General features: G+C 46.1%; 2 protein-coding genes across 6 annotated transcripts in view; both read right to left on the bottom strand.

Annotated features, from left to right (window-relative positions):
* The window catches only part of CCDC61 (coiled-coil domain containing 61), a gene marked incomplete at its 5' end in the record, with an annotated part of 118010 nt that overhangs the window by 37899 nt on the left and 53399 nt on the right, over nt 1–26712 (bottom strand). The window lies entirely within an intron of this gene.
* LOC310769115 (uncharacterized protein) lies at nt 83–21731 on the bottom strand. Of its 5 annotated transcripts, none has more exons than XM_083628232.1 (8): nt 21658–21731; nt 20603–20977; nt 19017–19067; nt 16206–16233; nt 15742–15772; nt 7094–7127; nt 4328–4358; nt 83–209 (listed from the first exon to the last, which is right to left on the bottom strand). In XM_083628232.1, the coding sequence occupies exons 2-8, from the start codon at nt 20654–20656 to the stop codon at nt 187–189; spliced, it is 252 nt and encodes an 83-aa protein (XP_083484358.1). In that variant the 5' UTR covers nt 20657–20977; nt 21658–21731; the 3' UTR covers nt 83–186. The 5 variants fall into 5 exon arrangements, with proteins under 5 accessions (XP_083484358.1, XP_083484357.1, XP_083484355.1 ...); XM_083628231.1 differs by having other exon boundaries at nt 7090–7127; nt 21658–21730; XM_083628229.1 differs by lacking the exon at nt 21658–21731 and adding an exon at nt 11478–11535 and having other exon boundaries at nt 7090–7127; nt 20603–20921.

Genomic DNA, 26712 nt, shown 5'->3' with positions numbered 1-26712 from the left:
AGTTGGGCAAACTGCCCACGCCTCCTTTAGAAGGCTAGCCTTACACATCAGAACTTCAGAGTGACCCTTCCTAATCCAAAGATCACAAACAGAAGACAAGAGTTTATTCCGGAAGCTTCTGTTTGCATCCCACAGTGGCAAAGAACTGGGGTCGATCTCTCCGCTGGCTCTGACCTCGTCACAGGCTCAGTGGCTCAGTGTTTTCTTGTCTGAGGAGAAACGAAAAGGAAAGGAGTGATTAGCCCCCATCTGTGCTCATTAAGACGCAGCAACCGCTCTCAATTCCCCACGGTTTAATCTGCAAAGGCCAGACTGCAAGATCCCTGTCTCTGGGCCTCGTTGATGTGGTCCAAAGGATAGCAGAGCAAGACATTTGGCACCAGCTGGGATGAAGGAATTGGCAGAAGGAGGCGTACAAGGAGCCATCCAACCGCCTTAGGGACTCCGGATTTGTGTAGGGTCTACTCCTGAGCCTTTTCTTCCCCCAAAGGATGGATGGCAGCTAACAGATTGAGGTTGAATCCTGACAAGACAGAAGTACTGTTTTGGGGGGACAGGGGGCGGGCGGGTGTGGAGGACTCTCTGGTCCTGAATGGGGTAACTGTGCCCCTGAAGGACCAGGTGTGCAGCCTGGAAGTCATTTTGAACTCCATGAAGGCGCAGGTCAATTCTGTGTCCAGGGCAGCTGTTGACCAGCTCCATCTGGTACGCAGGATGAGACCCTGACTGCCCACAGACTGTCTCGCCCGAGTGGTGCATGCTCTGGTTATCTCCCACTTGGACTACTGCCATGCGCTCTACGTGGGGCTACCTTTGAAGGTGACCCAGAAACTACAACTAATCCAGAATGCGGCAGCTAGACTGGTGACTGGGAGCAGCCGCCGAGACCACATAACACTGGTCTTGAAAGATCTACATTGGCTCCCAGTACGTTTCCGAGCACAATTCAAAGTGTTGGTGTTGACCTTGAAAGCCCTAAATGGCCTCGGCCCAGTATATCTGAAGGAGCGTCTCCACCCCCATCGTTCAGCCCAGACACTGAGGTCCAGCGCCGAGGGCCTTCTGGCGGTTCCCTCACTGCGAGAAGCCAAGTTGCAGGGAACCAGGCAGAGGGCCTTCTTGGTGGTGGCACCCGCCCTGTGGAACGCCCTCCCACCAGATGTCAAAGAGAAGAACAACTGCTAGACTTTTAGAAGACATCTGAAGGCAGCCCTGTTTAGGGAAGCTTTTAATGTTTAACAGACCACTGTATTTTAATACTTTGTTGGGAGCCGCCCAGAGTGGCTGAGGAAACCCAGCTAGATGGGCAGGGTATAAATAATAAATTATTATATTATTATTATTATCCCGCAAGGCAGCAGAGGTTTAGGATCGGAGATGGGCTCTCTTCCCGGGTGGACGAGCCCCACCTGCGCCTCACTCCCCTCTATAGCACATGCAGAAACTGCCTTCTTGACCACTGGACCTTCTCTTTGTCTTGACTGCTCAATCCGCCGGAGTCTGGCTTTGCATGCAGGGAAGTTCCTAAACCACCGAGGGTTTGGCATGCCCTGGGATCTTTGGATGAAGGGTGGCATACAAATTTAATAATCATAAAATAAGTATAATAGTGTTGGGCTTGCCAATCAGAAGGTTTGCGGTTCAAATCCCTGCGATGGGGCAAGCTCCTGTTGCTCTGTCCCATCTCCTGCCAACCTAGTGGTTTGAAAGCATGCCAGTGCAAGTAGATAAATAGGTATCACTGCGGCGGGAAGGTAAACGGCATTTCCTTGCGCGCCGGCTTCCGTCATGTTATTCCTTTGCACCAGAAACAGTTTAGTCCTGCTGGCCACGTGACCTGGAAAGCTGTCTGCGGACAAACGCCGGCTCCCTCGGCCTGAAGTGAGATGAGCACCTCAACCCCATAGTTGCCTTTGACAGGACTTAACCGTCCAGGGGTCCTTTACCTTTACCTTTACAGTTCCTAGGATTCTTCGGAGGAAGTCATGCACCTTAAATGTGAGGTGTATAAAGAGCATTTAAAGCGCATGAGTCCTCCCAAAGAATCCTGGGAACTGTAGTTTGCTAAGATTGCCGGGAATTATAAATCTGTTAGGGGTAAACTACCGTTCCCAGTAGGGACGCGGGTGGCGCTGTGGGTTAAACCACAGAGCCTAGGGCTTGCCGATCAAAAGGTCAGCGGTTCGAATCCCCACAACGGGGTGAGCTCCCGTTGCTCGGTCCCTGCTCCTGCCCACCTAGCCGTTCGAAAGCACGTTGAAGTGCAAGTAGATAAATAGGTACCACTCCGGCGGGAAGGTAAACGGCGTTTCCGTGTGCTGCTCTGGTTCGTCATGTGCTGGCCACATGACTGGGAAGCTGTACGCCGACTCCCTCGGCCAACAAAGCGAGATGAGCGCCGCAACCCCAGAGTCGTCCACGACCGGACCTAATGGTCAGGGGTCCCTTTACCTTTACCTTACCGTTCCCAGTATTCTTTGGGGGAAAGGTACGTGCCTTAAATGTGCTTTATATGGTGTGGCTGTGAAGTTAGAAAAATGGATGGGGTAGGACAGAGAGCAGGGTCTTTCGTGACGCCAACCACTCTCCTTTCGGTTCAACAGTCTTGGATGTTTCAGGAGCAGCGCGCAAGGCTTTTGAAAGTGGGGGCATCCAAGGTCGAAACGTGACATTAATTGAACTAGGCGTTTCCAGGAGGAAGAGAAGGATGGCTCCTAGCGCTTAACATCTTCATCTTCCAAGAACGCACAAAGGTTGCGAGAGCGGAAAACCCTGCTTCCAAAAATTCGCCATGCAAAATCCAGAACTCTTGTCAACCCTAATTATGCCTGGTGACTTTATTGAGGTGGTGGTGGGGAAATGAATGCAAATATACACATTCCAGTCAATTGAAGAATAAGAAGGGTTTGGATTTGATATCCCGCTTTATCACTACCCGAAGGAGTCTCAAAACGGCTAACATTCTCCTTTCCCTTCCTGCCCCACAACAAACACTCTGTGAGGTGAGTGGGGCTGAGAGACTTCAGAGAAGTGTGACTGGCCCAAGGTCACCCAGCAGCTGCATGTAGAGGAGCGGAGACGCGAACCCGGTTCCCCAGATTACGAGTCCACAGCTCTTAACCACTACACCACCCTGCAAGCAAGGGAACTCTTTTGGGAAGCAGAATCTGTGTCCCAGGCAAAGCTGTTCTCAAAGTCAGACTAATAATAATAATAATAATAATAATAATAATAATAATAATAATAATTTATTTGTACCCCGCCCATCTGGCTGGGTTTCCCCAGCCACTCTGGGCGGCTTCCACAGAGACAAAAAATACACTAAAATGTCACACATTAAAAACTTCCCTGAACAGGGCTGCCTTAAGATGTCTTCTGAATGTCAGGTAGTTGTTTTTCTCTTTGACATCTGGTGGGAGGGCGTTCCACAGGGCGGGCGCCACCACCGAGAAGGCCCTCTGCCTGGTTCCCTGTAACTTGGCTTCTTGCAGGGAGGGAACTGCCAGAAGGCCCTCGGCGCTGGACCTCAGTGTCCGGGCTGAACGATGGGGGTGGAGACGCTCCTTCAGGTATACAGGACCGAGGCCGTTTAGGGCTTTGAAGGTCAACACCAACACTTTGAATTGTGCTAAATTTGAATTTAAAGCACATTCGGAGCACATTATTTCCCTCAGAGAATTCTGGGTACTGTAGTTTAGCCTTCACACTGTTACAGTCACCAAGGAATGCGTTGCCACAAATGTGCTAGGATAATGTGCAGGCTGATCCAGGAAAGGGAAAAACTCTGGTTTGGGACAGGAAGAAGAGAGTTGAGAATAGGGGAAGTCCAGCTACAACAGGAAATGCCTTACTTTTTTTTTTTTGGTAACGTAGGTTTTATTTATTTTCATCTTTAAACTGTTTTCAACTTTAAGCGCGGTGGCACTGAGATATATCTTTGCACTGGAGCGTACAACATAAGGACAGTTTACATGAAAACAGAAATTAAACAACAATTAGAAATAAAAATAGAAATTCAACAGAAACAGAACAGAAATTAAACAATAAACGTTTCTGAATGTGTTAACAACATTGCGTCAAGGTGCGTATACCAAAATTATTACGGGTGCTACTGATATGAAATGATGTCTATTACTGTGTGTTCCTTATACTGTTGGCTGGTATGTTGGATCAGTAGCGATTAGAATTTATAGGAAAGGGGAAAGGAAAAATAAAATGTGCTTCACGCACTCCAGACTGTGCTCCAGACTATGGGTGCTGTTTTACCATATGCCTCGTTATTTGTGTAATCGATAAAGTCACACCAAAAGGCATGAAACGGCCTTACCTTTTGCTTTCCCCTTGGCAAGTACAGGAACCTGGGGGGGGGGGAAAGGACACGACTAAACGACTAAACAACAACAAAAGATAAGCCATGGCCCACATAATTGATCGCATTACACCGGTGCTTTTTTTCTGGGGGGACGCATGCGTACACACAACCCCTGAACATTTTGTGAATCTAAGTTTGGCTTCTGTGTATGGTAACACTTTAAATGGGTCCTTCAACTGCATCTCGTGCGCATCTTTTCTTGTTGGTCTTTGTGTTGGATCCCAAATTATGAAAATCCTTCCCCACAAAGGTGAGTCTAGTACTTTCGTCATGCAGCTTTTGCTGTCTGCAGTGACAGACTTTGGGCTTTTAAAATTTCAGCAGTACCCTGTGCGGCTCTGCTGCTTCTGTGAATGCACACTTCTTGATCCCGGTCTTTGTCATTTAGGGTATTTTGTTTTCTGTGGGGTGGGGTGTGGGACACACAAAAGCACACACACTCTGCTGCTTTCACTAAATGTATACTTTGGCTGGAACGGATTTCCTTTTCTTAAAAATAATAATAATAATAATTGCAACAGTTTTATCTGTTTTGATACGTTATATTGTTATAACCTGTCCTGGGCCCCTATATGGTGGAGAGTGGATAAGGAATATTTTGAACAGGGCTGCCATATTTCAAAAAGTGAAAAAGTTGTGCAGCTTTCTTTTGCAAAATCTTTACCCCCTCCCCTCCCACCGCAAAAAAATGAAGTTTTTGAGCTATTTTTAAAGGAAATTGCCAAAAAAAACAACCCCCCGACACTTCTGATATGGGCTGCCATGTTCGTGGGTTTTCCCGGACATCATTTTCGACGGGTGAATGTCCGGGATATTCCAGACATAGTAAAGGGTAAAGGGACCCCTGACCATTAGGTCCAGTCGTGGCCGACTCTGGGGTTGCGACGCTCATCTCGCTTTATTGGCCAAGGGAGCCGGCGTACAGCTTCCGGGTCATGTGGCCAGCATGACTAAGCCGCTTCTGGCGAACCAGAGCAGTGCACGGAAACGCCGTTTACCTTCCCGCTGGAGCGGTACCTGTTTATCTACTTGCACTTTGACGTGCTTTCGAACTGCTAGGTTGGCAGGAGCAGGGACCGAGCAACGGGAGCTCACCCCGTCGCGGGGATTCGAACCGCCGACCTTCTGATCGGCAAGCCCTAGGCTCTGTGGTTTAACCCACAGCGCCACCCGCGTCCCTTTTTCCAGACATATGGTAGCCCTATTTTAAATGGAAAACTAAATCTACTCCTGACGCAGAAATGCCCTCTCCATCCCTAGAACCTAAGCCTAATAAATAAGTTCCATTTTGTTTTGATAGTCACTAGGCAACTGCCTCTCACTCCAGGGACATTTTCTCTTTTTCCTCTCTCTCTCTCTCTCTCTCTCTCTCTCCTTCCACTCAGCATCTGCTAACCCAAGGAGTGCAGAAGGAAGATCACTGAACCGTGGGCGCCTCTTCGCTTCCTTCTCCTTGGAAATGCGAGTTGTATTTGAGGAGCAGATGCCAGGTTGCATTAGATCTCAAAATCAAGTCTTTTCCCCCTTGCCCTGTGTGTGTGTGTGTGTGTGTGTGTGGTGCGTACGTGCGCGTGCACACACACACACACACGTGGGGGATTTGAAGGGATGGGTTCCCAAAATGATTTTTGAAATGTCGCAGGTAAAAAAAAAAAAAGAATTCGAAAATGAAACATTTCCTTCACGTGCTACCAGTTCCGGAACATTCTCCCGTGCAAACACACAAATGCGCACCCGCCAAAATGAAGGGGAACGATGATGTGCATGCGCTTCAGGCATGGATTGTGGCCTATCGCACAGATTTTGCTTTGAGTCCTTTACAGTGGTACCTCGGGTTAAGTACTTAATTCGTTCCGGAGGTCCGTTCTTAACCTGAAACTGTTCTTAACCTGAGACACCACTTTAGCTAATGGGGCCTCCTGCTGCCGCCGCGCCACCAGAGCACGATTTCTGTTCTCATCCTGAAGCAAAGTTCTTAACCTGAAGCACTATTTCTGGGTTAGCGGAGTCTGTAACCTGAAGCGTATGTAACCTGAGGTACCACTGTTTGCAATTTAAACCGTTTGCAATTTAAAACCCAGCCCACCCAAAAGGCTTGAGCAAACATTTCGAATGAAACCCCAAATTATCTTATTCGTTATTGCATATGTTTGTTTATATTAAATTAATTTATTAAATTTCTACCCCGCCTTTCCACCAAAAGGCTCAGCAAGGTGTACACGGGTCCCTCCCCATTTTATCCTGACGACAACCTTGCGAGGTAGATTAGGTTAACAGAGAGCAACTGGCTCAACGTCGCTCAGTGAATCCTGGTCTCCCCACATCCTAGCCCCAAGTTCACAGCATATGAGAAAATGGTACCGTATTTTTCGCTCTATAAGACGCACCAGACCACAAGACGCACCTAGTTTTTGGAGGAGAAAAACAAGAAAAAAATATTCTGAATCTCAGAAGTCAGAACAGCAAGAGGGATCGCTGCGCAGTGAAAGCAGCAATCCCTCTTGATGTTCTGGCTTCTGGGATAGCTGCGCAGCCTGCATTCACTCCATAAGACGCACACACATTTCCCCTTACTTTTTAGGAGGGAAAAACTGAGTCTTACAGAGCAAAAAATACGGTATTTTAAAAGAGCCATTTCAGACCAGGTTGCTTAAAAGGAAAGGGGGATAAGGGGGTTGAAAACGCAGCCTCAAGCCAAGGACTCTCGATTGACTTACGTACACAGCTGCTCTTCGAGAACATAAATATCGTCTTGCTGTAAAGAAGGAGAGAAAGAGTTGATCAGAAAAACAGCTGCTAAGTGTAGACAACGCTTGTAGAAATCCAAGTCACTCCAGGGAGCCAAATAGTTAAAGGTTTGTATTGAGGCACGTCCGCACCCATGATTTCAGGCCCAGCGTTTATGATTTTGGACCTCAAAAAATATTCCATGGTGAGACAGAATACAAATACAGTGGTACCTCAGGTTACGAACTTAATTCGTTCCAGAGGTCCGTTCTAAATCTGAAACTGTTCTTAACCTGAGGGACCACTTTAGCTAATGGGGCCTCCCACCTCTGCGGCCGCGATTTCTGTTCTCATCCTGAGGTAAAGTTCTTAACCCAAGGTACTACATCTGGGTTAGCGGAGTCTGTAACCCGAAATGTTTGTAACCTGACGTGTTTGTAACCTGAGGTACCACTGTATCTGCAACACCACACGTCGGCAGAACATGGGTTTTGAACCTGTGTTTTGCTGTACTACATCGGAAGCAGGGGCGTCAACTATGGGAGCAGAAGGGGCTTCAGGTCCCGAAATATTGGTGGCCAGGGGTCTTTGGAAGTACTCTACGAGGTATAACTTGCTGCTGAAATGGAATACACAGGATGAAACGGTTAAATCTGCTATGATTAAATGGGCACAAGATGTTGGACATAACATTATGTTTGCTGACTGGGAACAGTTGTGGACCACCGGTATGAAATTTACGGCATGTAATGTCCTAAGAGAGAATATTATGAAAATGATATACAGGTGGTACATGACACCAGTCAAGCTCGCAAAAATATATCATTTGCCTGATAATAAATGTTGGAAATGTAAGGAGGTTGAAGGTACATTCTTTCACCTTTGGTGGACGTGCCCAAAGATTAAGGCTTTCTGGGAGATGATTTATAATGAAATGAAAAAGGTATTTAAATATACCTTCTTGAAGAAACCAGAGGCTTTTCTCTTGGGCATAGTCAGCCATTTGGTGCCAAAGAAGGATAGAACTTTTTTTATGTATGCTACAACGGCAGCAAGAATACTTATAGCAAAGCACTGGAAGACGCAAGATCTACCCACTCTGGAAGAATGGCAGATGAAATTGATTGACTGTATGGGATTGGCAGAAATGACCGGCAGAATCCGCGACCAGGGAGAAGAGTCGGCAGAAGAAGATTGGAAGAAATTTAAGGACTATTTACAGAAACATTGCAAAATTAATGAACTTTGAAAGATGCTGGATTGAATTTATGTGGTCTCTAGCTGTTATGGTAAAAAGAATTGGGAAAAATATTGTTTAAGTTACAAAATTTAAGAAGTTGATTGGAAAATAAGGTGTTAGTTAAATGGAATGTTAAGAGATTAGGATTTGCTGGATAAACAATTTGAACTAGAAAACAAGAAGGGGAGGTATGAGGAAGTCAAGGAAACATGTTATTGAAAATTGATATTGAAATTGATTTGTTTTTAATTTTTTTCTTTTTCTTTTTTGTTTGTATAAAATTGAAAACTCTAATAAATATTTATATATATAAAAAAAGGAAGTACTCTACGAGGAGCTGCCTTCAGGCCCCAGGCCTGTTGGCAGACCAACTCCGCGTTCCAAAGATGTCTGCAAACATAACATGAAGTCTGGCAACATCAGCCTCGCCATGTAGGAATCCCTTGCAGACAGCCAGGTTGTGTATCCATTACAGAACAGCAAACCCCTGTGTTGCAAACTTAACACAACAAACAACACAAGCAACACGATGACCATCATACTAGATAGCACTGCAATTCTTATTGCATAATATACATGTTTTAGTACAATAAAAACAAAAACAAACTGTGTCCACTTGTAAATTCTCTAGTATATTTGAAATCAAATGAACACACCTCTGTCAATCTTTGAAAGTCTGTAAAATTATATAGTTTAATTTCGTGACTGCTGTCACCATCTGCAGTGATCATGGAGCCCAAGAAAGTAAAATCACTCACTGCCTCCATTTCTTCCCCTTCTATTTGCCAGGAGGTGATGGGCCCAGTATAGTTAAAGCTATGGTTTTCCCAGTAGTGATGTATGGAAGTGAGAGCTGTACCATAAAGAAGGCTGATCGCCGAAGAATGGATGCTTTTGAATTCTGGTCCTGAAGGAGACTCTTGAGAGTCCCATGGACTGCAAGAAGATCAAACCTATCCATTCTTAAGGAAATCAGCCCTGAGTGCTTACTGGAAGGACAGATCGTGAAGGTGAGGCTCCAATACTTTGGCCACCTCATGAGAAGAGAAGACTCCCTGGAAAAGACCCTGATGCTGGGAAAGATGGAGGGCACAAGGAGAAGGGGACGGCAGAGGACGAGATGGCTGGACAGTGTTCTCGAAGCTACCAGCATGAGTTTGACCAAACTGCAGGAGGCAGGGGAAGACAGGAGTGCCTGGCGTCCTCTGGTCCAGGGGGTCCCGAAGAGTCGGACACGACTAAATGACTAAACAACAACAACAATAGATGCTATCCTGTGGGCTAAGCGGTAAAACTTTTTAGGTGTTCAGGTGCCGAAGTAGTAAGTGAATAACAATGTAGGACAGTGATCCCGGATGATCTGACTGTTTTGCTGGTCATAAGGAGATGTAACCACTCATATGCTTATGACCACTGCTCCTTGTGCATTTTCCTAATCTATGAGTTGTGCTGAAGAAGATTCCAGCAAAACAGTCAGATTATCCGGGATCACTGTCCTACGTTGTTGTTCTCTTACTACTTCGGCACCTAAACGCCTAAAAATTTTTACCGCCCAGCCCACAGGATAGCATCTATTACTTTGTTTGAACTATAGACTTATTATACTTTTACGGACTTTCAAAGATTGACAGGTGTGTGTTCATTTGATTTCAAATATATTTGTGATGGGATGTTGAGCTGCTTGTGTGTAAAGTTCCTAGTCCCTCAGTGTTTGGCTAAGTCCACAAACCACGGTCTGTAACGGAGCTCCATAAGCATGGCTCCGTCAGTCGCTGGCAGAATCCGACAGTGGGCGTTTACGGAATTTCTTCCAGCATAACAGCTTCTTAACGGAAACACGTCTTCTGGACTCTCTACGTGACAGTTTCCGGCGAGGAGTGGGTGTCCCTATAGGAGGTCCTGAAACCTCCCCGCTGTTCTTGCTGGAATTGTCTCTGAGCCATTCTTCTGACTCGCTTTCCCTTGGAGCTCTTTCTCTCCCCCTGCTGGTTCCCTCCTCCGCTGATAAGTCTCTCTCAACCTCTGGGAGCCCTTGCACCACCGGTTCTTCCGATGACAGTTCCCTGACAATATTAGAGAATTTACAAGTGTACACAGTTTATTTTTGTTGTCCTAAAACATGTATATTATGCAATAGGAATTGCAATGCTATCTAGTATACTGGTCATCATGTTGCTTGTGTTATTTGCTGTAGCAGGGACCAGAGGAGGAATAACCGCTGGGAGGAACAGAGAGAGAATAAATGCCGTGGTGCATCTGCAGCAGCACAACCGGACGCCTTCCTCTGCCCCGGCTGCAACGAAACATGTCTCTCCTGTATCGGTCTCAACAGCCATAGCAGGTGTGGCAACCTTCCAGCAGTTTGAACTCACCCAAAAGCCGCACCCCTCCATTGTCTCCCGGGACAGACAGATGCCAGCGACAACTTCACACCAGTGCTGGCTAGTTTCTGAACGGTTGTTAGGAATAGTAACTGCGGCACCTGGAACTCTTCAAGGGAAATAATGTGCTCTGAATGTGCCTTAAAGGTGTAGCATGGTGTTATGTACTGAGTTGAATAGGATCCAAAATGCAGCAGTCTGGTCCTAGAACAATAGGATTCAGAATGCAGCAGTCTGATTGGTCCTAGAACAATAGGATTCAGAATGCAGCAGTCTGATTGGTCCTAGAACAATAGGATTCAGAATGCAGCAGTCTGATTGGTCCTAGAACAATAGGATCCAGAATGCAGCAGTCTGATTGGTCCACAGGAGCCACCCAATCCAACTCCAGGTGGAAGTGAATCCGCAACCTGATTGGCCTACAGGAGAATCCCGGAATTAGCCAATCACGTGGGGCCCATTGTGTAAATAATGTATATAAAGCAGATATTGTGGGGGAACTTCCATTCCTCACTACTATGAGCTGAATAAAGAGCATGAAATCCACACTTGACTCCGAGTATATTTCACATGCATATGCTTGCTTTAGAATGCCACCCCGGGATTTATTTCTGTTCTTCGCTGCTGCCATCAGGGATGAGGCCACGGGTCATATTTCTGCCTGTTCCCTTCTGTGTCTTTGGTTGGCCTCCCTCCCCGCCTAGCATAAAGATCCCGGGGTACTACGTGAAGAACGGCAGTGCCAGGGACGACTCACCAGAGATTCCTGAAGCTCCTTTAGCTGTTGAACTTTCTTCTTGATCTTGTCGTTGTCTCTGAAAGTCAAGGAAGGGCGGGGGTTTCGGATGAGTGGGTGGGCAAAAGGCAGCATTTTTCCTGGCCGTATTCATTTTTTTTAATGATAAATTTTTATTAATTTTTATTAATACACATAGACTCATTACACATCTGTACATCCCACATATACCTTTAGCTCTGCCGAGCTTCGGACTTCCCTCCATCCCTTCGGTAAGTATCATATAATTTTTTACCTCACGTATTCTATTTCTTACTGTTTTGTCATGTGCTGTTAGACTTATTCTAACCCTGCCAGTGTCTTTAAGTTTTTACAATTTTCTCTTATATACACCAAATATTTACTCCAACTTTCACAAAACTTCTTTTCATCCGGATCTCATATTGTGAACTTTAGGAAATGTAAATTGAATATTCAGCCACTTATTATTGAGGGGAAGTGCGTGGAACAGGTCTCACTGTTTCGATTTCTGGGAATGGAGTTGAGAGACGACCTAACCTGGGGAGAGAACAGCAAAGACCTGGTGAAGAGAGCACAGCAGAGGTTATATTTTCTGAGAATCCTCTGGAAAAACAATCTCTCAAAGGACCTGTTGATGGCATTCTACCATTGCACTGTGGAGAGCGTACTAACTTATGGTCTGTGCGTGTGGTTTGGGAGCTGCACGGCCAGGGAAAAAACAATGCTATCCAGGGTTGTAAAGACTGCAGAGAGAATTATTGGGTGCACTCTTCCCACCTTAGATCAAATCTATGCTGCCAGGTGCCATAAGAAAGCGGCAGAGATAGCACATGATAGTACGCACCCCGGAAATGATCTCTTTCAGCTTCTGCCTTCTGGAAGAAGGTATAGGGTTATAAAGGCCAGGACTAGCCGCCTGAAAAACAGTTTCTACGCTAATGCAATTCTGGTTCTAAATGCAGCATAAGGGGTCTCTGTAGTATAGTGTTTTTTAAAATGGGGTTTTAGAGTTTTTAGGGGGTTTTGAATGTTTTATGTAGTTTTGTAGCAGTTTTATGTAGCTTTTATGTAGTTTTATGTAGTTTTCTGGTAGTTTTATGTAGTTTTAATGTAGTTTTATGTAGTTTTCAATTTCATTGTTCCGCAAGGGACAATGACAATAAAGATATCGTATCGTATCGTATCGTATCGTATCGTATCGTTTCCCGACAATCTGGCCAGTTCTGTGTAATTCATCATTTTAACCTGCCATTCCATGATATTACATCTGTTTTCCAGTTCTGAGCCAACATAGTTCTTGCTGCTGTCGTGGTGTACAGAAAGAGATTTTTATCTTTCTTTTTAATTTCCTTCCCTGTCAATCCCAATAGAAAGGCTTCGGGGTTTTTTTAAAAGGTATACTTACAAATTATTTTAAGCTCATTGTAAATAGATTCCCCCAAACCCTTCAGTTTACTACAAGTCCACCACATGTGGTAGAGATCTCCCTCCGCCTCTCCACATTTCCAACACTTCCTATTATTCATTCTGTACATCTTTGCCAGTTTTACCAGCGTAAGATGCCATCTATATATCATTTTCCATATGTTCTCCTGCAATGCCGTACACGCCGTAAACTTCATATTTACATTCCATAATTCCTGGCCATATTCAAGGGCATACGAGAACTTTAGGTTTCCACCTTTCAAATTGATCTTAAGCACCTGGACACCTCCTACGCCAGACATTCATCCTGGTCTGCTTGCACCAACTTCACATGGAGGTTATATTCTATCAGGTTTTTCTTGAGCATTTGTTCTGATTTGTTGACGGGGCAGTTACATGACAAGGAACAATTGCTCCACATCTATCTTGACTTGTTTGTGGAGTGTTTACAGGTCACCCTTTTTTTTTTAGTCATTCGTTCATCCCACACTATCCAATTTGTTTCCCCTTCCTTCCTTCCTTCCTTCCTTCCTTCCTTCCTTCCTTCCTTCCTTTCTTCCTTAATGTCATTGAAAAAAGAAGTGGATTTCTTGTGCTAGGCCAACAGAGCGCTTTAACTTAATCTAAGCAAACTAGTGTGTGACTGAATTACTCCTGCAAATAAATGATAGCTTGGAAGTGCCTATTAAACAGCAAACTAATAATAATAATTGGAAATTGATGGGCAATGCACTGAAAAGTCTGATAAGCACATTTATAGGAAGATATGCAAATATCCTACAAGCCAGTCAGGATAAATGCAAGACAAACACTCCATGTTTACACTGGCTGGCAGCAGGGATAAAGAGGTGTGAGTTCAGATCATTGATCCATCAAGCTTGATAATACCTGCACTGGCTGGCAGTGGCTCTCCGAGGATTTAGGCAGGACTCTTCAGGATAAAGGGATGTGGGTGGTGTTGTGGGTTAAACCACAGAGCCTAGGGCTTGCCGATCAGAAGGTCGGCGGTTCGAATCCCCACGACAGGGTGAGCTCCCGTTGCTTGGTCCCTGCTCCTGCCAACCTAGCAGTTCGAAAGCACGTCAAAGTGCAAGTAGATAAATAGATACCGCTCTGGCGGGAAGGTAAACGGGGTTTCCGTGCGCTTCTCTGGTTCGTCAGAAGCAGCTTAGTCATGCTGGCCACATGACCCGGAAGCTGTACGCCGGCTCCCTCGGCCAGTAAAGCAAGATGAGCTGCAACCCCAGAGTCGGCCACGACTGGGCCTAATGGTCAGGGGTCCCCTTTAGCTTTACCTTCAGGAAAAGAGCAGATGCTCTACCACTGAAGCACAATTTCTCCTCTTCTTTCCCCCACCCCCTTCTTTTAAAAAAAATATCCAAGGCTTTGAATAGGTGGATGCTGTTTTCCTTGATCTGCTTACAGACGGCGAGAGAGCAGCAAACACCCACATTTAGGATTAACACTGTCACCTCAAAGTTCATCCCTAACCGCTTTCAATCTTTTGACTAGAAAAGCGACCTATTAATATTTTCAATAAATGGATGTATGGTTCCCCACCCTTAAAGTGCATTTGTAGAGCATATAAGTTTGAATTTTTAAATATATGCATATTTTATTGGGTTGTTGTTTTTATTTTGATTATATATATATTGTGGTTTTTATGTTGATGCCTGAAATATACCGTATTTTTTGCACCATAACACTCACTTTTTTCCTCCTAGAAAGTAAGGGGAAATGTCTGTGCGTGTTATGTAGGGAATGCCTACGGGTGCCGGGGGGGGGGGGTCTGCTGCAGTCGTGAGCAGAAGATCCATGGTTCCCCTTCCTTCCCTCCTCCGTGGCTTGCTTTGAAACAGCAAAGCGGGAGAAGAGTCGCTGAGTGGGGAGGAGAGAGGGACAGAGAGCCTGCTTCTTTAAAGGAGCAAAGCGGGAAAGGAGAGGAGCCTGTCCGGTTGGTTCCTTTAAAGCAAGCAGGCTCTCTGTCCCTCTCTCCTCCCCACTCAGCTCGCTAAATAGCAGCAAAGTTTTTCAGCTCGCTAAGCTAGGGATGAGCGGGGAGGAGGGAGAAAAGCAGAGCCGGCTTGCTTTAAAGGAGCAAAGTGGGAGAGGAGAGGAGCCTTCTCCCCTTATACACCTCTTCTGCATTATTAGCAGCATCCTTCTCCACCCACCCCACGCGTGCTCCTTGTCCCTTGAGTGCTTTTCCTTCCCTCCCCACTTAAAACGTGGTTACAAAGCACGGATCCACATGGATCCTCAGGATTTTTGCACTGGGTCACCCCAAATTCACCATCAGATGAATTTTTTTCTTCTTGTTTTCCTCCTCTAAAAACTATGTGCGTGTTATGGTCGGGTGCGTGTTATAGAGCGAAAAATACGGTACTTGGGAGTCGAGAGTGGATTTCATGCTCTTTATTCAGCTCATAGTGGTGAGGAGGAATGGAAGTTCCCCCAGAATGTCTGCTTTATATATGTTATTTACACAGTGGGCCCCACGTGAATGGCTAATTTCGGGATTCACCTGTAGGCCAATGAGGTTGCGGATTCACTTCCACCTGGAGCTGGATTGGGTGGCTCCTGTGGACCAATCAGACTGCTGCATTCTGGGTCCTATTGTTCTAGGACCAATCAGACTGCTGCATTCTGGATCCTATTGTTCTAGGACCAATCAGACTGCTGCATTCTGGATCCTATTGTTCTAGGACCAATCAGACTGCTGCATTCTGGATCCTATTGTTCTAAGACCAGTCAGACTGCTGCATTTTGGATCCTATTCAACTCAGTACATAACAATGCCCCACATCAATAAACAAGCAAATACATAAATCGGAAATACCTAAGTAAGATTTCTTCTGTTGACTTGAAAACTGAAGGAGAGAAAGGAAAGATAGTAAAAAAAGGCAAATTCTCCTAAGACAAGATTGGTGACTATTAACTAAGAATCTGTCTGGAGCAAGCGGCAATTCAGATATTGCTGGACTACAGCTCCCATCATTCCCTTTACCACTGACCAGGGGCTGATGGGAGTTGGAGTCCAACAGCATCAGCGGGTGGGATGCTCTCGTTTCCCACTAAACCCAGAGCTAGCTTGGAATTAAGTCCAGCCCTGGATGGCCTGTTGAGAAGGGGGAGGACCTGGCCAGGACCCTCAGCTGGTGAACCAAACCTCTCCATGTGGGAAAGACGCCACTGCAGGACCAACACGTCTTCGCATGTCTGGTCCTCAAAACAAGTCGGTCCCTTCCCTACCCATCCGGTTCTGTTCCCACCACAACCCTGCAGGGAAGCAAAACGTCTCACCTTCATTTTCCTCCCTTAGCCTTGAATTCTGCAAAGGTCAGGAGAAGAGGAACTTGGTTAGTAGACAGTGATCATGTGGGGTGTAATCCATTGCTACAGTCAAGTGCAACATTCCTTTTTTCCCTAGCGTGGAGGTGGAGCCAGAGAGCCAATGATGGGCAAAACCACCTCGAGTGAATGGAGGTGTAAGTGAGAAAGCAGGTTGGTTGGCGTTTCCTCTTCATCGCAATGGACCAGCCTCCCCTGGACACAGCGACCCAAGAATAATAATAGTAACAATAATAATCATTTATCATTTATCATTTATCATTTATACCCTGCCCATCTCAGCCACTGGGTGGCTCCCAACAGAGTAATAATAATAATAATAATAATAATAATAATACTGTGATAAAACATCAAACATTAAAAACTTCCTTAAACACTGCTGCCTTCAGGTGTCTTCTAAAACCCCGAATTTGTGGGGGTGGGGGCACTAGGCACAAAGCCCTCCTGTGGGATTCTGGCACTCCTGGACGCCGTCCCTGATTCGCGCCGCTAGTTGCAAGCATCTTCAAAAGAAACAATTTGGACGAGATAAATTGCACATGCTTCAAGGAAAAAGGGGAGTAAAGACAGCTGACAGAAGAGATCTCTGATAACAAGACAAGAATAAAATATGAGAAGATACGTCAAGATACGGTATGACTGAGGGGGGAAAAACCTGCCTTCCTTTTTCTTATGTGATTTAACAAGAATCCCCTCCCCTAATGAGTCAGAAACTAAGGACTTAAGCTGTGGATTTAAGGCTGTGTGGAGATAAACTTTCGAACCAAAGCAATGTTTCAAGATGAAGCTGGAAAGCTAAGAGTTTTGGAATGACGCAGTTAAAAATGCCGTCGCCATTTTGGGAGGCATTGTTGGAGCTCTTGGGTCTGGGAGGAGAAAGAGAGAAATAGAGTTGTTTACATATCGTGGATCAACTTCTCGGTGGGACTTAAGAGCGACAAATGCCAAATTTATGATGGAAAGAGCGATGTTATCTACGAAGGAGATATATGGAAACCATCTGGACTTAGTGGAGGAACGGGAAATCCACATAGGATTATTATTTTGCTTATCGGCTTAAGGAGACTAACAGAAGAGATCGTAAAGGAAAAATAGAAATTATATGAACAAGATATGATGTGGAAACACCAAGATAAGACTGGATAGAATTATGAATTTTGTTTGGACTGATTAGGACTGATTTGGACATTAAGGCAGTAATAAGAAGATGATCTGAATCCCCCTTTGGATCTTGAAGTATGGGTTCCCCCAACAAAATTTAAAAATTTGGCTTTGTAATTTGGAATTTATGTGATGTGATTTAATTTGATGTGATTGGCCAGTTAATAAAAATTATTTTTAAAAAAATAAAAGAAAAGCCAGATTGTTTATTTCCTTGACATCTGACGGGAGGGTGTTCCACAGGACGGATGCCACCACCGAGAAGGCCTTGTGCCTTGTTCCCTATAACCTCACTTCTCTCAGGGAGGCAACCGCCAGAAGGCCCTCGGAGCTGGACCTCAGTGTCCGGCCTGAACGATGGGGGTGGAGATGCTCCTTCAGATATACTGGGCCTTTGAGGCCGTTGAGGGCTTTAAAAGGTCAGCACCAGCACTTTGAATTGTGCTGGGAAACGTACTGGGAGCCAGTGTAGGTCTTTCAGGACCGGTGTTATGTGGTCTCTGTGGCCACTTCCACGAGAAACAACCAAAGAGGTGCTGCCCCAGCAGGGCTGCCAACTTGAATGAAGTATTGTGGGGGCCCAGGTAAGCTCCGCAGTGCATAATCGATCACATGACGCAGTGCACACGCACCATTTTAATGGGGCTGCCCATCCACTTTGTGGGCCCCCGGGCCCCTCAAATATTTTATTGTGGGGGCTTATGCCCCTATGGCCCCTGGGATGTGGCTCCTATGTGCCCCAGTGACAGAAAGTGGCAGAAAGCAATGTCTCTGCCATAAGCTGACTTGCACCAAGTCTGACTGTTTCTCCACCTGGCTCAGTACAGTGGTACCTCAGGTTAAGTACTTAATTCGTTCCGGAGGTCTGTTCTTAACCTGAAACTGTTCTTAACCTGAAGCACCACTTTAGCTAATGGGACCTCCTGCTGCCGCCGCGCCGCAGGAGCACAATTTCTGTTCTCATCCTGAAGCAAAGTTCTTAATCTGAGGCACTATATCTGGGTTAGCTGAGTCTGTAACCTGAAGCGTATGTAACCATAGATGCTGTATTGTCTCTACAGATCTCTGGGGTTACAGTCTGGCTTCTCTCCCAGCTTTGCCAAGAGATGCTGCCAGGATGAGACCTGTGACCTTCTGCTTGCAAAGCAGATGTTCCACTGCTAAGCTATAGACCTGCCACTCATAGGGTGCCAAGAGGCCCCTTAAAGGTAAAGGTAAAGGAACCCCTGTCCATTAGGTCCAGTCGTGGCCGACTCTGGGGTTGCGGCGCTCATCTCGCTTTACTGGCCGAAGGAGCCGGCATTCAGCTTCCGGGTCATGTGGCCAGCATGACTAAGCCGCTTCTGGTGAACCAGAGCAGCGCACGGAAACACCGTTTACCTTCCCGCCAGAGTGGTACCTATTTATCTACTTGCACTTTGACGTGCTTTCGAACTGCTAGGTTGGCAGGAGCAGGGACCGAGCAACGGGAGCTCACCCCATCGCGGGGATTCGAACTGCCGACCTTCTGATCGGCAAGTCCTAGGCTCTGTGGTTTAACCCACTGCGCCACCCGCATCCCTTAAGGCCCCTTATCCCTCTGAGCAGTTTTACAGTGCTCACCATTTGCCGCAAGTTTGCGTTGGCCTTCTGAAGGGATCTGATCTTTTCCATCTGTAGGAAAATTGAAAAAAATAAACAATGAACAGGAGACGAAACATGAGAACCCGTAACACCCTTCTCAAATATATATATATTCTTTGCTGTAATAAATTTGTTTCCAGATTCCCCTCCAAAGCGTTCAGCTGATAAAGCTGACCTTGAATACCCTCAATTATTCCTTGAATGCTCAAGCATTTGCTGAAACCTGATGTCCATATTTAGCATCCTTTTGTATATGACAGAATGTGGCTATTGGGGGGACGCGGGTGGCACTGTGGGTTAAACCACAGAGCCTAGGACTTGCCAATCAGAAGGTCGGCAGTTCGAATCCCTGCGACGGGGTGAGCTCCTGTTGCTCGGTCCCTGCTCCTGCCAACCTAGCAGTTCGAAAGCACGTCAAAGTGCAAGTAGATTAATAGGTACCACTCTGGCGGGAAGGTAAACGGGGTTTCCGTGCGCTGCTCTGGTCTGCCAGAAGCGGCTTAGTCATGCTGGCCACATGACCCGGAAGCTGTACGCCGGCTCCCTCGGCCAATAAAGCGAGATGAGCGCCACAACCCCAGAGTCGGCCACGACTGGACCTAATGGTCAGGGGTCCCTTTACCTTTACCTTTATGGGGCTATTGGTACCCCTTGGCATTTGCCTGGATTTGATGGATGACACTGAATAACATATATGCAGCAGTCTTTGCTTCCATAAAATTGAGGGGGGGGGGACGTTGCTATTGGGTTGTTCTTGTTTTTATTTTTTTTATGTATTTTGTGTTTTTATATTGTGATTTTATCCTGTGAACTGCCCTGAGACCTGTGGGTATAGGGCAACAACAACAACAAACAAATAATAATAATAATAATAATAATAATAATAATAATAATAATAATATTTGAAGATGGCTATCATATCTCCTCTCATGCTTAGGTTGTATATAAAGGAATAAAAATAAAATGTAAATAACTAAAAGCCTGTAGCCTCAGGACACCACAGTTTCAGCTGACCTTCCTTCCAGGGAAACTGCGAGCGTCTGGGCGAGTGTTGAAAGCCCTGGAGATACCTCACCGCTCAGAGACTGGGGTGGTGTGCAACGTTATGTTCTTGTGGTCATCACGAATCACCCCAATTGCACATTAAAAAGGACCTCTAACGAGGCCTTAGAAGCCTGAAGGAGCATCTCCACCCCCATCATTCTGCCCGGACACTGAGGTCCAGCACTGAGGGCCTTCTGGCGGTTCCCTCAATGCGAGAAGCCAAGTTACAGGGAACCAGGCAGAGGGCCTTCTCGGTGGTGGCACCCGCCCTGTGGAACACCCTCCCACCAGATGTCAAAGAGATAAACAATTACCTGACTTTTAGAAGACATCTGAAGGCAGCCCTGTTTAGGGAAGTTTTTAATGTGTGACATTTTAATGCATTTTTTATCTTTGTTGGAAGCCGCCCAGAGTGGCTGGGGAAACCCAGCCAGATGGGCGGGGTACAAATAATAAATATTATTATTATTATTATTATTATTATTATTATTATTATTATTCCGACTCCGAAGGATGCTCACCAGGTTCTGATTCCTCTGTTCCAGTAAGAGAAGCCTCCTCCCTCGTTCTGCCATGGTGGGCAGCTACATGCAGAAAGAACCGTGAGCAGAGGGCAAAGGGTGCCACGGTCCCATAAGACGGCCCAGTTTTTCTCCTCTCAACTTGTAGCAGCAATCTGGGCTGGTCTTGGGAGTTCCTCACTAAGCGGGTGCCTGTTGCCCTCAGCACCCAGTGCCCCTCCATCTTGCCTTGTGACGGTGCCCGTGATGTCATAGGAGACTTGAGGGTTTATTTTTGACAAATAAATATAACATCCTACGGGACATGGCTTTTGGGTACCTTCGGAGGCAGGGGAGGAGAAAGACTGATGGTCTCTGTGCCTCTTAGGTGCACGACTGAATGTTTTAATAATAATAATAATAATAATAATAATAATAATAATAATAATAATAATAATTTATTATTTATACCCCGCCCATCTGGCTGAGTTTCCCCAGCCACTCTGGGCGGCTCCCAATCAAGTGTTAAGAACAGTACAGCGTTAAATATTAAAAACTTCCCTGAACAGGGCTGCTTTCAGATGTCTTCTAAAAGTTTGGTAGTTGTTGTTCTCTTTGACATCTGGTGGGAGGGCGTTCCACAGGGCGGGCGCCACCACCAAGAAGGCCCTCTGCCTGGTTCCCTGTAACTTGGCTTCTCGCAATGAGGGAACCGCCAGAAGACCCTCACTGCTGGACCTCAGTGTCTGGGCAGAACGATGGGGGTGGAGATGCTCCTTCAGGTATACAGGACCGAGGCCGTTTAGGGCTTTAAAGGTCAGCACCAACACTTTGAATTGTTCTCGGAAACGTAATGGGAGCCAATGCAGATCTCTCAGGACCAGTGTTATGTGGTCCCGGCGGCCAGTCCCAGTCACCAGTCTAGCTGCCGCATTCTGGATTAATTGCAGTTTCCGGGTCACCTTCAAAGGTAGCCCCACGTAGAGCGCATTGCAGTAGTCCAAGCGGGAGATAACCAGAGCATGCACCACTCTGGCGAGACAGTCTGCGGGCAGGGAGGGTCTCAGCCTGCGTACCAGGTGGAGCTGGCACTTGCCTGCTAAACCAGAGGCAAGGAAACCTATCTAGTGCCAGGGGAACATTGATATGGATGGGCTTCTCCTCCATTGTTGACATCCATCCTCCATGGATCAGTCTGATTCTCTTTCGAAGTTGGTAGCGACTGCTTTTTCCTGTGGGAGGGAGTTCCGCAGTTTAACTACATGAAGATATGCTTTCTTTTATCTGCCCCGAATTTCCGACATTCAGTTTCGCTGGGTTGCTCACGAGTTCAGGTCTTATGAGAGAGAGAAAAAACATTTTCTCTGTCCAATTTTCCCGTGCCCGGCACAAACTCACAAATTTATTACCCTATCGCCTCTTACGCACCTTTTCTCTCAGTGAGAAAGTCCCAAATGCTGCGATCTTTCCTCATAGGAGAGCCTCAAAAAAGTATTGACAGTTTTGGTTGCCCTTTTTCGTACCTTTTCCAACTCTACGACATCCTTTTCCTCGAGGTGAGGTGACCTCGCCAATAAAACTTGAGATGCGTCTCGAGAAATTCTGGTTAAACGCCTTCTCAATTTCTTACACCACAATTGCAACATTGCTGGTATACACCCAGGTTCATATATATTTCAAAATATATTCTAGCGATACACTAAGTTTTGAATTTGGGAATGGTTTCAAAACCTGCCTCAAGTTTATTTTTATTTTTATACACACACACACACACACATTAATTTTTTAACATCATTTCCAACAGTCATTTAACATAACTTCTTATCTTATACAGTATTTTAGACTTCCGTCAACAACCCCTGAAGATTTTCCGTTCTTTATCACTTATTCTGCATTTCTCAATTTCTCTGTTACTTTTAATTATCATTAACTAATAATGTTCTCTTCATAGTCATCTTTGCAATATTTCATATAATCCTCCTTACAGCACTTCTCGCAGTCCTCCTAGCGTAATCCGTTTGTTACAATCGCTCTTCAAATAGTTCAAATATTCACTCCAGTCTTCTAAGAATCTCTGGTCCCGCAGGTTTTGAATCCTCCCTGTTAGTTTATCCAATTCTGCATAGTCCATTAATTTCATTTGCCATTCTTCTTTTGTCGGTAATTTTTCTTGCTTCCGTTTTTGTGCCAATAGTATTCTTGCTGCCGAAAACCTGCCTCAAGACTTTCGCCTGTCCTGAATTCTTGCAGACAGCTAAACCCCTTATGCCCAAAATTATTCGCCCCCCTGGTTCCCCATCCGTCTCCCAGCTCAAGAATGGAGTGGGGAAAGAATTTGGGAAAAGGCCAGGAGAGGACAGAGGCCTTGTTTGCCTAGGCCAGAAAGATGCCACAACCTCCATCGCCATGGCAACCGCTATGGCCTGCGGTGTGGCTGACGCTCGTAGCCATAGGAATGGGGCAGCGGGGGGAGAGATGTATAGGATTTGGGTGTGGGATCCCAGGCACAGTAGATGGAGGGAGAGACCCTGTCATGGGAAAAGGAGAAGGAAGGAGGAGGATTGAAATAATGAAGGGGAAAAAGAGGACTTAGACGTTCTCACAGCCTCCAACGTTTCCCTGATGAAAATAGGGACGTCCTATTCCATAATCGTAACCATAATATTAACAATAATTTTATTATTTATACCCCAGCCATCTCACTGGGTTGCCCCAGCCACTCTGAGTGGCTTCTAACATATATAAAAACATAAACATTAAACATTAAAAACGTCCCTATGTAGGGCTGCCTTCAGATGTCTTCTAAAGGTTGTATAGTTACTGTTATGTACTGAAGTTCTCACCCTGGGCCAGCAGGGGGATACTGTAGATAGTTTTCACTCAGGTCCACATATGCAAATAAGGAATTGGAAGTGATGTTCAGTGATTGGCTCGTTACAGAAAGTTGTTACTGTTGCGTTGTAGTGGAGCTCTATATAAGCAGGCTGGCTGAACCCTTCAGTTCAGTTCTGTTCTGGCCTGTGAATAAACAAGAGCTGTTTGAAGAATCGCTGTGTCGTCTGATATGTTCACCCACAACTTAACAGTTACTTTTCTCTTTAGCAGGACATTCTGGGATCAAATCAGAAACCGGGACGGCTTCTGTAAATCCGGGACTGTCCCTGGAAAATTGGGGCACTTGGAGATTTTGTGTTCTCATTTTTTGAACCGAGTCTGAATTATTGGGACTCAGGTTTGCAAGCCGCACCCTATAAGTGTCTAGGAAGCCAGCTTTTTCTGCCGCTGAGAGGCTCCGTGGAGATAAAGAGGCAGTCAGCGCATGCTCAGAAAAGCTCTTGGTTTCCTGAAAAAGTGTGGATTTGTTCAAAACCAGGGCAGCCTGGGGTGTTGGGCCAAGACTGAGGAGACGGAGGCTCAAATTCCCACAAAGTCGGGAAGCTGAGTCAGTCACACAAGGCTCTAGTTGTGAGGTTAAAAGCAGGGGATAATTAGGTCAACCGCTCTGAGCTCCTTGTAGGAAGTCCAGGAAGTCAACGTAATATTCCTCCAAGAAGTTCAGAACTCCATATATTGGGGATGGGGGTGGATATTCCTTTCCCACTCCCTCACAACCAATGATGCAATTATAGGAACATAAGGAAGGTATTTAAAGGACGCGGGTGGCGCTGTGGGTTAAACCACAGAGCCTAGGACTCTGATCAGAAGGTTGGCGGTTCGAATCCCTGCGACGGGGTGAGCTCCCGTTGTTCGGTCCCTGCTCCTGCCAACCTAGCAGTTCGAAAGCACGTCAAAGTGCAAGTAGATAAATAGGTACCACTCCAGCAGGAAGGTAAACGGCGTTTCCATGCGCTGCTCTGGTTTGCCAGAAGCGGCTTAGTCATGCTGGCCACATGACCCGGAAGCTGTACGCCGGCTCCCTCGGCCAATAAAGCGAGATGAGTGCCGCAACCCCAGAGTCGGCCACGACTGGACCTAATGGTCAGGGGTCCCTTTACCTTTACCTTTAAGGAAGGTATTTAAAGCGCATCACTATACCCAAAGAATCTTGCGAACTGTAGTTTACCCCTCACTGGCTTACAATTCCCAGCATTCTTAAACTATGTTCCCCAGGGTTCTTTGGGGGAAATCGTGTGTTTTAAATGTGCTTTATACAGCTCACATTTAAAGTGCAGGGCTTCCCCCCAAAGAATCCTGGGCACTAGATTACCCCTCGCAGAGTTATAATTCTCAGCACACATAAAACTACAGATCCCAAGATTCTCAGAGGGATGCCGTGTGCACTTTGTACCTATGGTGTGTGTGTAACGCAGCAAGTCAGGCCACTGGTTATCTAGTTCAGTCTTGTCAACACTGACCAGCCGTGCTTCTCCAGGGCTTCAGACAGGATATCCGTAGCAAACTATGGCAAGTTCTTAAAGAAATGGGAGTGCCTGATCACCTCATCTGTCTTCTGAGAAATCTCTACGTGGGACAAGAAGCTACAGTTAGAACTGGATATGGAACAACTCATTGGTTCAAAATTGGGAAAGGAGTACGGCAAGGCTATATATTGCCTCCCTGCTTATTTAACTTATATGCAGAATTCATCATGCGAAAGGCTGGGCTGGATGAATCCCTAGCTGGAATTAAGATTGCCCGAAGAAACATCAACAGCCTCAGATATGCAGATGACACAACCTTGATGGCAGAAAGTGAGGAGGAATTAAAGAACCTTTTAATGAGGGTGAAAGAGGAGAGTGCAAAATATGGTCTGAAGCTCAACATAAAAAAAAAAAAAAAACCAAGATCATGGCCACTGGGCCCATCACCTCCTGGCAAATAGAAGGGGAAGAAATGGAGGCAGTGAGAGATTTTACTTTCTTGGGCTCCATGATCACTGCAGATGGTGGCAGCAGCCACGAAATTAAAAGACGCCTGCTTCTTGAGAGAAAAGCAATGACAAACCTAGACAGCATCTTAAAAAGTAGAGACACCACCTTGCCAACAAAGGCCCGTATAGTTAAAGCTATGATTTTCCCAGTAGTGATGTATGGAAGTGAAAGCTGGACTATAAAGAAGGCTGATCAACAAAGAATTGACGTTTTTGAATTATGGTGCTGGAGGAGACTCTTGAGAGTCCCATGGACTGCAAGAAGATCAAACCTATCCATTCTGAAGGAAATCAGCCCTGAGTGCTCACTGGAAGGACAGATCATGAAGCTGAGGCTCCAATACTTTGGCCACCTCATGAGAAGAGAAGACTCCCTGGAAAAGACCCTGATGTTGGGAAAGATGGAGGGCACAAGGAGAAGGGGACGGCAGAGGACGAGATGGTGGGACAGTGTTCTCGAAGCTACCAGCATGAGTTTGACCAAACTGCGGGAGGCAGTGGAGGACAGGAGTGCCTGGCGTGCTCTGGTCCAGGGGGTCACGAAGAGTCGGACACGACTAAACGGCTAAACAACAACACCAGGAGCCGCTGGCAGGATTTGAACTCGGGTCCTTTTGCACACAAGGCAGGTGCTCTGTCGCTGAGCCACAGTCCTTCCCCAGCCAGGGCAGGTCTTTGGGGAGAGACATCCAGGCCTTCGATTCCGAAAGATGAGCAGGAACGTTCCCTGCGAAACCACTGTGAGCAGAGTGTCAAATCACTGAAGCCCATCGTCCTACCGGCAACACTTTTCGCAGGGCATGGTGAAGAGCAGAGGAGCTGTGTCAGAAAAAGAAGCTGGCAACCCTAGCTGCTTAACGGAGCCCCAGCGCTGAAGCTACATCGCATCACCCGGCATAGAAAGCGTTTGCAACCTGGCCCAGCAGGTGATGAGCGATTCCTGTTGCCGTTGCTAAGCAACCAGCCTACCCTCCGGGTACCATAAGAGAGACTCCCAATTGGCGGGTGAGACCAAAACACAGTCGCAGGTGCCAACTTTTCCTCGCTGTGCCGTTTTCTCAAAGCGCCACTAGAGAGCACCAAAGTCCTTTAGCTTAGCTGGTTGGGTTAGTGTGGGGCGGTTGGGAAGAAGAAATTTGGGCAGAATTTTGTTCAGACATCATCTCTTCTTCATATGCTTCTTGCAAAAACAGACACCTACGGCTGGTCTTTATTTTTTTTTTTTTAAAGATTTTTATTAAAGTTTTCCAAAAAAAGAAAA

The sequence above is a fragment of the Podarcis filfolensis genome (genome assembly GCF_964270895.1).
Source record: "Podarcis filfolensis genome assembly, chromosome: 8".
In the NCBI taxonomy this organism is placed as follows: Eukaryota; Metazoa; Chordata; class Lepidosauria; order Squamata; family Lacertidae; genus Podarcis; species Podarcis filfolensis.
The sequence above is the reverse complement of the archived record's forward strand: the minus strand, read 5'-3'. Positions and strand labels throughout refer to the sequence as shown.